Source organism: Manis javanica, chromosome 4 (assembly GCF_040802235.1).
Source record: "Manis javanica isolate MJ-LG chromosome 4, MJ_LKY, whole genome shotgun sequence".
NCBI lineage: Eukaryota > Metazoa > Chordata > Mammalia > Pholidota > Manidae > Manis > Manis javanica.
This window is the reverse complement of record NC_133159.1, coordinates 23,181,367-23,196,537: the sequence shown is the minus strand read 5'-3', so window position 1 is coordinate 23,196,537 and position 15,171 is coordinate 23,181,367. Positions and strand designations below refer to the sequence as shown.

Genomic DNA, 15,171 nt, shown 5'->3' with positions numbered 1-15,171 from the left:
TGAATTTATGTGCATTTATGAATTCCTAGGATAGTTAAGCCGTGGGTTTTCATACACACATACATATACATTTTATTATTTTTAGAGAGAACTTAAATGCCCTGTTTATAATTTGGGCTTTTGAATCTGACTAGGTAATAAAATCCTGGCTCTGTCATTTACTATGTGTATGACTGTAAGCACATTATATAAAATTCTAAGAGCTTTAGTTTTCTCATTATTCTGCTGACAATAATGACTGTCAGGGTCACTGTGATAATTGTACATAATGTATAATATGTATATGGTAATATATATAGTTATGTAACATAACATAATATATATAAATAATACTGAAGCATTGAAAACTGGCAGCTGTCATTTTGGGCTTTCTTATTTCTGTTTGTCTGCCCCAGGTATTTGCTTTGTCCACGCATCCTTATGGCTGCCGAGTGATTCAGAGGATCCTGGAGCACTGTCTCCCTGACCAGACACTCCCTATTTTAGAGGAGCTTCACCAGCACACAGAGCAACTTGTACAGGTAGTGGAGTTGCCAGTAGAGTAACTGCAAACACCTGTGGGCTTGTGCAGGCCCAGAGCTTGTGTTTTCTCAGCACAGGTATCCATTGCAGAAGAGGTTAATGTTAATGTGTTTAAATGCCCATTGATGCTTTTGGGCACTGGTTTTCATTTATACCTGCCTGGTTTATGTTTTATGAACATGGGTGATGAATAGAGCCCTGGCCCTGGAGCGAAGAGATCTGCCTGTCGGTGCTCTGTTGAGAACTACCTGGCTGAGTCCTCCTAGGCCACTTACTCTCTCTCATCTCATTTTCATCATTTCAGATGAAATAAGCAGATTAGGCTATATTTCTCCTTTCTGTGTTTTGATACTTCTCTTGCTCTGCCACCAAAAATTTATTCCATATCGTAATAACTGTTTGAAAACTTTCTACATGTAGTATTTGGTATACTGAAGCATTTTTTTTCTTTTTTTTGTTAGTGTGTGTTGTTTACTTTTTACTTGGTGAGAGGTATGAAATTGGAAATGTATTAAATATTCATTGTGGAAAAATTTGGAAGTGCAGTAAGTAGCCATGAAACAAAATAAATTATCCATAATCCTGCCATCCAGAAGCAAACACATTTGGCAGTGGCACTTTTAAAAACAATATTTTTGTACACTTTTAATTTTTTATCTTACAGTTATTTTTGCCGCTGGAGTTACTTGCATGTATTCTCTCAAAGTACTTTTCATTTTAGATGAATGAATATATGTATTGTATGCCTATGATGTTACTTAAATAGATGTCTGTTTTGTTGAACATACATATTTCCAGTTTTTCTTTGTTATAGATAAGTTCAGTGAACCATCTGTACATTTCTACTAGGAAGCAAAATTGCTCTTTATTCCCACTTAACCCCCTTTAAAAAGTTTTTTTAAATTTTATTTTAAGAGGAGGCCTACAGTTTTATGTATAATACTGTATGAAGAACCCAACTAGGACCTTTGAGTGTAAATGCATATAGAAATAGTCTATTGTCTGGGAATGTATTCTTGTTTTGTAATGGCAGGGAAAAATGATCACTATCCATTTTTAAAAATTCAGAAGTATTCATTAGCATTCAGGTAAGCCCTTGTCGTACTACAGGAAGATAGGTGTTGATTAGATGTAAGGATTTAGGTAACCCACAGAACTCATTTTACATAGATTTTATTTTTGTTGTTCCTCAAATAGGATCAATACGGAAATTATGTAATCCAGCACGTATTGGAGCATGGTCGTCCTGAGGATAAAAGTAAAATTGTAGCAGAAATCCGAGGCAATGTACTTGTATTGAGTCAGCACAAATTTGCAAGGTATGTGCTTTGAATTATACAAATTCTCCTCTGTTTTCCAGAAAATTTTTCTCTTTTCTTCAAATGTTCATTTTTTCAATGTATACCTAACTTAAAAAGTCAAATAGTTCTACAAAATATGCTACAAAGTAAAAGACATAAAGGGTCCCTTAATGGGACCAGAATCAGCCCCTTTGAAATCTGGTGAATATGTTTCTAAAGAATATAGATTTTGTACATTGGTAAACTAGACATCTCATTAACATATATGCTTGAAATTGTGAAATGTCCTTTACTCATTTCCTCTTTGAATTAAGAGGCAGTGTACCATACCTCTGTACAGGCCTTAATGTTCTTAGAATTTCTTCTAGTCTTTGTGTTGTGTCCCACTCAAATATCAAATGCACTAGTTCTTCCCAGCTTGTGAAGGATGTTTTAGGTAACTTTTAAGTAGCAGTGGCTGGAAAAGAAATTGCTGGCCCTTCCAAAGGGTTAGTGGTGTGGTCTTCTAAGTGGATTCTGTGTATTCTCCTCTGCTGTACACATAACATAGTACTTTGTATTTTGGGAATTTTTTCTTCTCTGGTTTTTAGAATAGATTGCAAGCAGCTGTGGCTCTACAACCTTGATGTTTTTAAATTGTTCATTTTTAATTTGTAAAATCTTACAATATTGTAGCATGGATAATGGGGAAAAGAGATAAAATCACCCATAGATCCAGTCTCTCAATAGCCTTACCTGATCAGGGTCATCACTGAGACCTCATATGGCCTCTTCTGGACATTGGCAAGGACCAGGGAAAGAGGGGTCAGGATCCCTTAGATCTTTCCCTTGGGTCACTGTGCTGTTTACTTTTTGTTTAGTGTGTTTAATATGTCACCCTTGGATGTAGTTAATATTATAATAAATTTGTGGTCTGGTAGTGACCGAGTGGCTACTGTGAGCCCAACCCTCGCACAGATAACAGCTATAAGTTGTGAACAAAATGTCAGAGAACTACCTGAGTTAAAAGAGCAGGTGGATACTAGAAGGGTGTGGACTGTTGATACTTGGAAGAAGGTAATTTGCACTGGGTAAACTTCTCTGTTTTTCTAAAATTGAAATATAATCGATAACATGTTTGAAGTGTACAATATATTTATAAATGTATAAGTATATTTATGTATTGCAATATAACTTACAATAGCATTAGCTAACACTTCTACTGTGTCACATAGTTACATTTCTTTTTTGTGTTGGGAACACCATTAAGATCTAGTCTTTCAGCAATTTTGAAATTTATGATACAGTATTGTCGACTACAGTCAGGAAGTTACCCATTTTTAATGTCTTCAACCTGTAGGCACTTCACAGTCTGCTCTATGCTGGGTTCCTAAAATTGGGATAGAATACTCTCCAGTGTTCCCAGAAGGCAGAGTTTGGGGTGGACCTGACATTGAGAGTGGCAGAGTGACAAAGGAGACATCCTGGAAGGAAAGAGAACTAGGGAAGGAGAGGCCCAAATTTAAACTTTGCAAATACCTAGTTGACTCCTGAACCACATTTCCGTGGGATAAACTCGAGGCAGCCCAACTAGAGCTAAAAAGAATTCTGATGTTTCAGCTGCTTGCCTACTGCACAGGAGTTTACAATTTGAGTTCAGCCAAGTTAACTGCAGTAAAATAAGGGGGTGGGACGTACTCTTTGGATGAACATAGTAGTACCCAGTTTCTACAGTGTATCATTCACTATGTCTAGATAACAGGAGAATGTGACCTATACTCAAGAAAATAAAAGAGATATAACAAAAACCACATGTTTGAGGCCACCCAGATGTTGGTGTTAGCAGCCATTTTAATTATATTGAGAGATACAAAGGAAAATATGCTTGTAATTAATAAAAGCATAAATGTTAGTAGGATATGGAAACCTTATTATAAAAAGAACAAAAATGGAAATTCTAGAATAGACAAAAATGTATCATCTGAAATAGAGTTCACTGTATGACCTTAACAGCAGATTAGAGATATCAGAAGGCAGGATATTAGAAAATATCTTAATAGAAATAAACCAGTAAAATAGATTAATGACTTTGTGACATTTTTGATGGTGACCCAGAATACAGAGTAAAATTTTCATCAACTTTGCAAGCACAATGTGTGCAGGTGGCTGGAACTGTATTGCCCACGATTAATTCTGATACTATTCTGTTTCATCAAAAAAATTAAAAAGGGCACAAACCACTAAGTTGATCTCATGACTTACAAATGGGTTGGAAACTACAGTTTTGGAAGGACCAGGACAAACTTCAAAGACTGAAACAATACTTGATTGTGTGTGGAGTGGTATCCCATGATAGGGCTGATGCATCTGGCTTTCTTGGAAGACAGGTCAGTGCTGAGGATTGAGTCCTCCACCTAGAAGTGGTGTCCCCAACCCAGTTTAGTACAAAGCCCTGTTCTAATTCTGACCCCATTGTAGGAGAAGTGGGCCTGGAGTGGATAAAGGTATAACTCAGCCAACTAGTCCTGAAAAGCAATGAGTTCTTTGCCTGAACATTTTGAGACAGCGACTGGTTTTGTGTTCTCTGAACCAGCTCAGTAATATCTTAACTCCTTTTTCTGCTAAGGAAGAAGTCAGTGGCTATTAGGCTATTATCACTTCCACAGTACTACACCTTCAGCTCAGGCTAGAATTGCATAGTACTGTGGAAGGAGGGTAGGGGGATAAGTTTCTCCATTGCTCTATCAGAGGGGAGAGACTATTGTTTTAATATTAGAGTTGATACGTTAGCTCACCAGATTTGATATACACTGTATATTTTAAGAAGAAATATTGAAGAAATGTTTGGTAGGATGGTAGCTGTTAAACATTTTAAGTTGAGAATCCCATTTTCTAAATAAAAGCATATGAAGCTCAATGTACAAAGCCAGGTAACATGAGAGGGTCCTTTCAGAACCCTACAGAGCAACACACTCTTAAGGTTTAAAAACCTCTCGGACAGAGAGTTACTGTGGTGACTAGCTAAATATCCAGAAGGCTCGCCTTTGGCAGAAGGAGTAAGAACATTGCCCCTGCCTTCAGGTACCCCTGGAGTTAGGTATACCTGTCCTTTTTTAGCCCCTGAAGGCAAAATTAGGAAGGAAGAATGTTTAACAGAGCCATTCACCCATATGGTGGGTTGCCCTAAAAAGTAATTACTTCCAGATTATTGGAAATTCCCAAGCAGATGCTAATGGCCATCTTCCAGAACTGTCACAAAAGAGCTTTCTGCACTAGCTAGGTCTGGGCTCTTCTGTATTCCTTTTCTACTTGGAGTGTGTGTGATCCAGAGCAGCTCTTCCTCCAGTCATGAACTCTTTGCAAAGCCCTCAACTGCCTGCCCACCCACCTACCAAATATTGTCTTTGCCAGGTATTGGCTCCAGCAATACAAATAGAAATAATATGTCTTATTCTTTGACATCACACAGTTGTCTCCTACCACAGAACCCCAGATGCAAAGTGGTGTTGACTTATAAAAATCAAACATTAATAAGTAATCAGCCACTCCTGGATGATAACTATCCATTAGTATGGCTGTGTGCAGTTTGATCAGCCTCTGCAGTCCTTCTGGATTGTAGAAAAATTCTGATTGATACAACCACGTTCCTTTTTTCCTTTTGCAGGATGATGTATTTCTGAACTATTTAGAAATGCAGGCAGACCTGTAGGGTTCTTGTTCTTAGGTTCCAAAGCAGCAGCATGAAGTAATTGAAAGAGTGCTGTGGTCCCTACTTGTGTATTCCTTCACTCACTCAGTCCATAGAGCCTCTCTTAAGTACCAAGCTCTACAGGAATATAAATACTAAGTAATACTTGTTCTGGCTTCAGTAGGCTCAGAGAGGTGAGGAAGAATTGATAGATTCTGGTACATATTGAAATTATGCTCATGAACCAGTTCAGCTGTTAACTAGTTTTGTGAACCTTGTGTTTAGGTCCCTTCACTTTACCTGGGCTTTTTACCCTCACCTGTTGGGGTGGTGGGGGGGTGTCTTCTATCCTCTATGACCTGGTCTCAGCCATGGTTCCCATAGGAAGCCACAGATGGCAAAGGTGGAGAGTCTTGTAGAGCCAACTGGTTGATGAGTTAATTACCCGAAAATGTTGGGCTCTCTTTTGCAGCAGAGGCCAGATAAGTACAGCCTAACAGCATCCCTTTTCTAAGAGTTTCTCCTGGGCTTGTCTCATTTCAGCAATGTTGTGGAGAAGTGTGTCACTCACGCGTCCCGTACGGAGCGTGCCGTGCTTATTGATGAGGTATGCACCATGAACGACGGTCCCCACAGTGCCTTATACACCATGATGAAGGACCAGTACGCCAACTACGTGGTCCAAAAGATGATTGATGTCGCAGAGCCAGCCCAGCGCAAGATTGTCATGCATAAGGTAGGCCGGGTCCGACGGAAATCAGTCAGAGAGAATGTGTGCCGGGCCTCGGGGTCTTCATGTTTGTGACGTGCCAAGGAGGGTGAATAGTTTGCTGCTTTGGTGGACTTTGTCACAGGACTACATCTCCTGCTGTGCCTCTTGTTCCTTTTATCTGGAGTGGCCATTGTTTCTGTTTGCCATCTCACCTTTATCACTAATTCATTGGTGTGAAAGAGTGTTAAACTCAGTTGTTGTGAGGGATTGTCCTGCCTGACCTTCAGGCCATGTGTCTACCCCTGTGCCCCCAGGAGATCAGCTTTTCAGTGCAGTGCCCGGCCTGGCCCATGAACCTGATGCCCACTGTGTGTCAGACGCCAGCACAGAGGTGACTGAAGCTGATGACTGCTCCAGGCCACAGTGGGAAAGGGCGATGGAAGGCAGTGGAGAGCGTGTGAGAGCAGGTTCCCCGAGTCTGAGGGCAGGCTTTGCAGGAGAGAAGACCAGGCCTAAGGAGGAGGTAGACAGGAGAAAAGCGACAGAAATCTGACCTGTTAGGTGCTGTGAGTGGGAGCTGACAGAACACACCTGAGGGAGGCCACAGCTTCCAGAACAGTCACGGAGCAGGTCGAGCCAGCCCCACACAGACCACGGGGCCCAGGAAGCAAAACGAGCCCACAGCAGGTGCGCTGCCCCTGTGTTTGTGCCGGACAGGGCCGTGAGCCTCGGGGTGCTTCTGATTTGAACCCTCAGCCGTTGGGCTTTGAACTCAATAAAGAGGTTGGTCATGGTCTGGCAGTGATGAACTGCTTGCCCTCACTGAGAACAAAGTTCGGTAATGAGAATCTTTGTTATGGACTCAAGTTCTGAGCCAGACGAGGCACTCACCACCTCCAGTTCAAAAGAAAACACAACAAAACACCGTGCTGGTGTTGGCCATGGCAGTGGAAGGCTGGGGGAGTCCAGAGTCCTGAAAGGTGTGAGACTCACAGGTGGTGCTGCTGGAGGCAGAGGGACTGTTGGAGAAATATAGAAGTTTATGGCATGTCCATTCATGCAACAAAAACCTGCACGTGTACTCAATAGCAAGCCCTCCTTTCAGAGCAGCTACTGTATCATAGTCACAAGTGATCTGGGGATAGTTTGGAGAGGGCTGTGTGAGATTGTGCCACATTTGAGAGTGACATTTGAATAAAGCCTTGATCCTTTCCAGGCAGAGGAACCTGCCTGTGTGAAGGCTTGGGTGCAGGAGACAACATGGTGTGTTTGAAGAAGTAAAATACATTCAGGAGGGCAGGACTGTGTGCCAGAATCACATTTACATGTCAGACGGTTGTCCTGGCTGATGAGCATCTTGGAGGAGGGGAGGCAGCGAGGAGACTGGGTGGAAGGCTGTTCAGCCAAGAGATGGTGGTGGCTTTGGGATTGAGAAGTGGATTTACGTGGGGCTTAGCAGTTGATTGAGGTTGCTGAGAGGAAAAGCCCCAAAGAATCTAAAAAATATCTAAGATTTTTTCAGCTTTCACTGGTAGGCAGTGCCCTTTTCAGTAAGAGGGAACAGTGGAGCAGGTTGCTTTTCACCTCCCATTAAACCCAGTGAAGAATGGAGTTCAGTAATATTATACATGCACGTGCATGTGGGTTGTTAGTTCTGCCTGGGAAAGGAGGTGTATAAAGGTTAAGTGGATGAACTATCAGTCAACCAATCCCAGGGATATAGAGGTGAAAAAAATTGAATCTTCACTTAGTTTCTAAAAGGAAAGCTGCCAAAAAGCACGAGGGGTGGGTTTAGGCAAATTGGGTCACACAGCTTAGAATTCGAGCCAAGTATCATTAACAGTTTCCCACATAGGCTCTTAAGTGAGAATGGAGTAGCTAGCATGGGTCTGTGTCCTATGGTCCAGAGGGGTTTCTAGAGTCACCTGGCCCTTCCTTGCTTTGAGGACACAGCTACATAGACAAAAATGGTGGCCCACATAGAGCTCTCCATCTAGAGAGTATCCGTTTTCACTGGTACATTTGTCTCAGTGTTGGAGTGTGCATGTGCTGTGTGTGGGAACAGGTTAATAAGCTGTGGTCCTTCACTGCCTATGTGGAATGGTTGATGGTTAAGCAAGTGACTGTAAGGTAGTTTGGTATGTGCCATGGCAGAGGTAGTAGAAAGCTCCACAAGCTCACAGAAGAAGAAGGTGGTTCCAGAGATGAAGCACCTCTCATTGTCTGGGATGCACAGGACTTCTCAGCACAGGTCACCCTGGGGGGTGGGAGAGGAGGGGAGAATGCTGGGAAGGCCAAGCCAAGCATGGGTGGGAGAGGTGAGGAATGAGACTGCCGCAGGCAGCGACAAGAATGCACAGTGGGGAGAAAGGCAATTTCTAGAGGGGCCACACACAGTTAGGATGAGCCACTTAACCCCTGGGCCTTCATTTTTTCACCCATAAAAGAGGGATAATCACATATGCCTTATGAGGCTTACATGAACAGTACCTGTGTCACGTCTGTCATTTTTATTGTTGTCATTAGTAGCTTTCTGTGAACTGGAGGGCAGGTTTAGATAGTGAGCTCAGGAGTCTTAGTACCCAGAAAGAAAACCTCACAGCTCAGGGGAGCTGAGGCTCCTGGCATAGGGCCAGAGGGGTTGATCAGTGTGCCTCAGGGAGGTCCTGTGCACTGGCGGTGGTGATGCTGTGATTGTCACTCAGGACACAATTTCTGTCCTGGAAGTGGTCTGTGGCTGTCTAGCCTCCAGATCCCTCACATCTTGTGTCAACACTCAGGATAGGAGCTGTGCTTCTCATCTGATGGGCCACTTAGCTCTAGAATTCCGGTGCTGCCGCTGAGCCAGTGAGAGTGCTGCTGAGGGCTATGTGCCCGGGTGCAGGCTGGGGGTCTGGGAGCACAGCGGGAGCCTGCCCCAGTCTGTCTCCCAGCCAGAGTAACACAAAATGTGATTCCTCCTCAGATACGGCCTCACATTGCAACTCTTCGCAAGTATACTTACGGCAAGCACATTCTGGCCAAGCTGGAGAAATACTACATGAAGAACGGCGTCGACTTAGGGCCCATCTGTGGCCCCCCTAATGGTATTATCTGAGGCAGCGTCACCCCTGTCCCCTTATTCCCACTCACCTCATTGGCCCATTGGCAAGTCCAGCCAGCAACCAGAAATGTTCTAGTGTAGACTTAAAATGGGTACCCTGTCCTCTAAGAAAAGGAATCAAATCCACAGTGGAAAAGCCTTTGTAAATTTGTTTAATTTTATTACGCATAACATGTACTAATTATTTTTTTTAATTGACTAATTGCCCTGTTGTTTTACTGGTGTATAGGATACTTGTACATAGGTTACCAGCGTACACGGGAGGCCACATTATTTTGTTCAATGTTGTATCTATATCCCACGTGTGGAAACTTTCAGGGTGGTTGGTTTAACAAAAAAAGTTTAAAAAAAAAGAAAAAAAAAGAAAAAGGTTTTTAAATCACTTGCCTCACCGGCAAGTTTTGCAAATAGCTCTTCTCCACCTCCTCATTTTAGTAAAAAACAAAAACAAACAAAAAAACCTGAGAAGATTGAATTTTAGTTAAATGACCTCAAACTGGCATTTAACGCTGTTTATAAAATATATATATATACATATATATATATAATGAAAATTGTTTAAGAGTTGCTAAAACCTCAGTTTATGACATTAAGTTTATGAACCTTCTAAAAATTGCCTTTTTTGGAGACTATTATGCTGAAGAAAATTACGTAGTCTGTTCTGTGAGGAGGAGATGTGCGCATCCAGGATATTTTTCAAGGGTGGGCGGGTATATCGGTTTGTCGCCTATGGAATTCTTTTCTGTTAACATTAAAAGGCAAAATCTGATTATTTAGCATGAGAAAAAAAATCCAACTCTGCTTTTGGTCTTGCTTCTATAAATATATAGTGTATACTTGGTGTAGACTTTGCATATATACAAATTTGTAGTATTTTCCTGTTTTGATGTCTAATCTGTATCTATAATGTACCCTAGTAGTCGAACATACTTTTGATTGTACAATTGTACATTTGTATACCTGTAATGTAAATGTGGAGAAGTTTGAATCAACATAAACACGTTTTTGGTAAGAAAAGAGAATTAGCCAGCCCTGTGCATTCAGTGTATATTCACACCTTTTATGGTCGTAGCATATAGTGTTGTATATTGTAAATTGTAATTTCAACCAGAAGTAAATTTTTTTCTTTTGAAGGAATAAATGTTCTTTATACAGCATAGTTAACGTTAAAAAAGAAGAAAAAAACACTTGGTTTTATTTGTCACCTAGTCAGTAAGTAGCAAGGTCCTTTCTAAATGTTCTTCAAGATGATTCAGTTCACATTAGTGTTTTTTTAAATCCTAAAGTAATGTTTTACTTATTTTGTGACAGTCGAAAGGACGTGCAAAGTTCAGCCCTGCCCTAGCCTTCCTTACAATCAGAGTCCCTCTCCCTTGTAAAGTGTGAATTGCCCTTTTTGTACAGAAGATGAATTGTATTTTGCATTTTGTCTACTTGTAAGTGAATGTAACATACTGTCAATTTTCCTTGTTTGAATATAGAATTGTAACACTACACGGTGTACATTTCCAGAGCCTTGTGTATATTTCCAATGAACTTTTTTGCAAGCACACTTGTAACCATATGTGTATAATTAACAAACCTGTGTATGCTTATGCCTGGGCAACTATTTTTTGTAACTCTTGTGTAGATTGTCTCTAAACAATGTGTGATCTTTATTTTGAAAAATACAGAACTTTGGAATCTGAGTTTGTGCTTTATTTTAAACCTTCCCCCAACCTGCACTAATGCCAGGATAGCCCTTTCTTTGTTGTTTGTGCTTCTTTCCTCCTGCTTGTTTTGTGGGGGGATGGGGGGGACTTGGAATAGGGCTGGGGTGTCAAACTGATGGCTCTTTAGCCCAGTTTGCCCCTAGGATGCTGGGTTTAGCCTGCTCAGTGCTTTAAAAATCAAGACATTCCACATTAATCCAAATTTCTAAGTTCTATTGAAAAATCAGAATATTCACCTCTCTGGGCCAAGTCTGCATGCTAGTCACTGGAGCATCCTCAGAAGGCCCTGCAGTTGACTTGTTCTCTGCTGGTGATCTTCACTGGCCTTTCTAGCCTCTGTAGCATTTGTGAGCCAGGAGCTAAATAGAACCCAGTTAATTACAAATGCCTCCCAACTGAGTAAAGTGTTGGCTGTTGGGTCTCCCCCCTACCGGGCCCCTTTCCTCTCCTCTCTGGGCTGCGTCATCCTGCTGCTCACAGGTGCCCACACGCCGTGGCCGGCTCAGGTGGACCTGATAGCCTAGCTTGCTCATCTTACCTCATATTGGGGACCTCCTCCACCCTAGTACAGGGTCGCTTGCTCACTCAGGTGCCTGTCACCTATGCCTGAGGATGACCATCTTCCGTCACCACCTTTGCTCCAGAAGCAGTTTTGGCAAAACCTGCCACTGAAACTTTGGTCAGTGGTAGTAGCTGCAGCCTGAGCTCAGCCCAGGAGGCCTGCCGGGAGCCCACACCACCTCCTGTCTGGAAGTGCAGCCACAGGCTGCAGAAAGAACTTTGCCCAGTACCTTCCGAGGTTATGAGACATCCACTAACAAGCCCTGCAGGCACCGTGGTCCAGGGAACAAAGGGAGATGGGGAGAGAATGCAGGTTTCCAGTCTAGAACAGATTGTGCCCTTGTGGCAGTGACCAGGTCCTTCCCCAGCGTTCTCCCAGCGCAGCTGTCATCGTGGGCTCCCCAGAGGCAGGCAGCATGCTGAGGGTGCTGCCAGCTGCCACAGCCAGTGCAGTTCTGAACATGGCAGCTCTGGACCCAGATAGACTGGGTTCAGGTGTGGCTCCCACCACTCACTGAGTGTGCTTGGGGTCCTCTCACCTCATCTTTATCAGATTCCTCGCTGAAGGTTGAAGGTGATACAACATGTATGTAGAGCTGTAGTAACAGAATTGTTAATGAACATACGCTAACAGCCTGGGACATGCTAGCCACTCACAGGTTGGTTTTCTTCTTACCTGGATTGTTTATACTTCTCTTCCCCCGTCTGCCTCCTTTTACTCTTGAGCATTTACTGAAATGTTTTATGTTTGTATTTTTCAGTGGTAGAACTCAATACTGGCTTAGAAATGTCATCACCCTACTCTTGCCTTTGTTTCAAGCCCATGTCGTTGAGGCCTCAGGATGCTTTAATCCCAATTGCCTTTAATTGCCTGGATCATCTCCTCTCAGGCCAAGTTTCCTTCTCTGTGAAATGAGGGCAGCAGTAGCACCTAGTTGTGAGGACTGAATGCAATTCCGTAGCTTAGCCCAGTCCCCGGCACATTGGTCTAGTAAACGAATGGGACCTACCATCTCTCACTGTTACCATCACTCATCCGATGTCTGCACAGGTTTTGGTGGACAGAACAATTCTTGCCCATCACTTGAAAAAGTTAACATGAAGTCATTTATTGTGAACCAACTCTATGCCAGACACCGAAGAGATGATTTTTATATGTCCTCTCATTCCTTTCAGGTCCTGCGAGGAATGTGGTCACCCCGAACTCAGATATGGAAACAGGTTCTGGGGTCTGAGGCAGTTTCTAGATCAGACCAGTTCTGAGCCTGAGGCTTTCCCCCTTGGCTATCAGAGCAGTGGGGGCCAGGGCAGACCCCTGCCTCTGCAGGATTGAGTTGCAGTCCTGAGCCGAGTGCCCACTTCATCTGACAGTACCCACTGCTGCCAACTCTGCCCAAGGATGGTTGCTGGTGTCCTGGCTGCCATCAACTAGGCAACCTGCATTCTTCCAGAGTTCCTCCAACATGGCTTCCTCCCACAGTTTATATGATCATCCTTTACCTGTTCGCAGTGCTTAACTGTTTACAGAGCCCACTCATTTCTGATTCCTTTGGTCCTCATGAAAGCCTCAGGGAGTGAGAGAGGGTAGATGTTACCAGCCCATTATACAGATGAGGGGTTTAAGACTCAGGCCATAAAATGATTCAGTAAGCAGGGATTTTATCTGAAGTTTGCCATCTTGCTCTTGTCTCCTTTCGTCAGCCCCAGGAATAAGCTGTCTTCTCTTTTTTCAAGGCTGAGCTGGGTTTTGGAACGGCAAGGCACTGGGGCGAAGCGTTTCACAGGAGGAAACTTGGGACTTCATGTAGTTGCCAGTTGTAGCCACACGAGGGTGCTGCTGCCCTAAGAAACCATTATAAAGTTCTAGGGGCTCAAGGCTCCAAGGTCAAGGTTGGGATGGCTTTTCCCCAGCTTAAAGGGCTTGAGTGGCCTGGAGACTGGAGGTCTGGCATATGTTCTGACTTCCCCACTTCTTGCCTCCCTCCCCAGCTTCTAAGCATAGAGCTAGTCCCTCAGTCCAGCTTGGGAAGGCAGGATATGGTCATGGATCTGGCTCACAGGCTACTGCTGTCAAATCACTGACCTTTGGGCTTCGGTTTCTCCAGCCGTCACAGGGTGGAAGCCCAGCCTGGCTACCCTTACAGGGCTGGTATGAATCAGATGGTTGGGGCGGAGAAAGCAGCGCCGTGCCACTGTTAATGACCCAAGCCTCTGGTGCCTCTTTCTGGGGCCACATCCCTGGCTTTTCCACCAAGCTTTCAGACAACTAAAATCCACAAGTCTTTTTATGACCAATAAATAGCTGCCTAGCTTCAAATCCTAGTGCCACCAGTCTAATGTGAACTTTTTAAGTCATTTGCCCTTTTATTCCTCCATTTCCTCATCTGGGAAATGGGGATAATGATAGTCCTTCATAGGGTACATGAGAAACATTGGCACATTAGTAAGCCATAAATAGGAGTTGTTACTATTATTATTACCTCTGCTGCTGATTTGTCCCTGCTGTGTTGGGGCTCTTGGACTTTTCACTAGGGTGATTATTTAATTTGGCCTCCCAAACCAGGACACTTTAAAGCATAAAAGCAGATGCACTGAATTATTATAGCACATGGCCACCAGCCTCCAGGGCGGCCTCCTCCTGGTGTTCTCACCCTCCCCACCTTGAATAGGGCTGCCTAGAAACACTAGGCTACTGTGGGAAGGGTGGGGTGTGACTTCCGAGGCCAGGCCCCACGGGACATTGCGGCTCAAGCTGGCTCTCTGGGCTCTCTCGCTCACTTTCTGGGACACTCAGTGAGGTCCCCACAGTAAGGAATTGAGGTCTCTGCTGTAGCTAGTGTTGAATTGCCGTCTCGTAAGGCTGCAGCTTCACGAGAGATCCCAAACCAGACCAGCTCAGCTGCTCTGGAACCCCTGGCCCACAGAAACGGTCCTCATGGTTTTAAGCTGCTGTGTTTGGGGGTAATTTGTTGTACAGCGATGGATGACTGATACACAGTGCAAAGACTAGTGGAACCCAGGGCTGTCCCAGGCAAAGCAGAAGGCCCATTGCCCATTTCTCCCCAAGGCACATGCTGCCCCGGTCTGTCCTGGCCTTGGAGAGCCTGTTTCTGCCCCCGCCACCCCACCCCCATGAGCTGGCCCTTGGCAGGACTCCAGGCAATTTCCCGGTGCATCTCAGAGCCCAGGGTGGAGACATGTCTCTGGGTGGGGCTGGACCAGGGACTCCTGGAGGCTGTAGTTGTCCTGTTCCAGAGGTGGCTCAGCCTCTCTCAGTCCCAGTAGAGGGTCCCCAGGCCCACCCACCTCAGGCCTGGAGTGTGTCAAGCAGCAAATGACTGGAAACAGTGGCCAGTTGAGCTGTGGGTCCCACCCTGAGCTGGACTCTGCCCTGTGTTACCTTGTTCCCAGACCTCAAACCCTGGGAGGGGCTAACAGTTACACACTGTAACTTCATAAGAAATTGGCCCAGGTCACCCGCCAGGCAATGGCAGACCCAGATTTTGACCCCAGAGTCCCCCATGCCTCTTCTTAGGGCCCACGCTGCCAGACCCTCCCTGCTCCAGCCCTCTGCAGAGCCTTGTTCCCAGGGC

At 44.1% G+C, this 15,171-nt stretch overlaps 1 protein-coding gene and 1 non-coding gene across 15 annotated transcripts in view; both read left to right on the top strand.

Moving 5' to 3' along the window:
• The window catches only part of PUM1 (pumilio RNA binding family member 1), a 130,113-nt gene extending 119,120 nt beyond the window's left edge, over positions 1-10,993 (top strand). For all 14 annotated transcript variants that reach the window (XM_073233529.1, XM_073233541.1, XM_073233540.1 and 11 more), the window contains 4 exons: positions 396-521; positions 1,720-1,841; positions 6,034-6,226; positions 9,168-10,993. In XM_073233529.1, coding sequence (XP_073089630.1) covers positions 396-521; positions 1,720-1,841; positions 6,034-6,226; positions 9,168-9,299 — 573 coding nt within the window. In that variant the 3' untranslated portion in view covers positions 9,300-10,993. The remainder of the gene's footprint in view (positions 1-395; positions 522-1,719; positions 1,842-6,033; positions 6,227-9,167) is intronic.
• On the top strand, positions 6,997-7,081 carry LOC118970990 (small nucleolar RNA SNORD103/SNORD85). The gene has a single exon (XR_005059217.1). It is a non-coding gene; the product is annotated as a small nucleolar RNA SNORD103/SNORD85 (small nucleolar RNA).
• Positions 10,994-15,171: the final 4,178 nt, after the last annotated feature.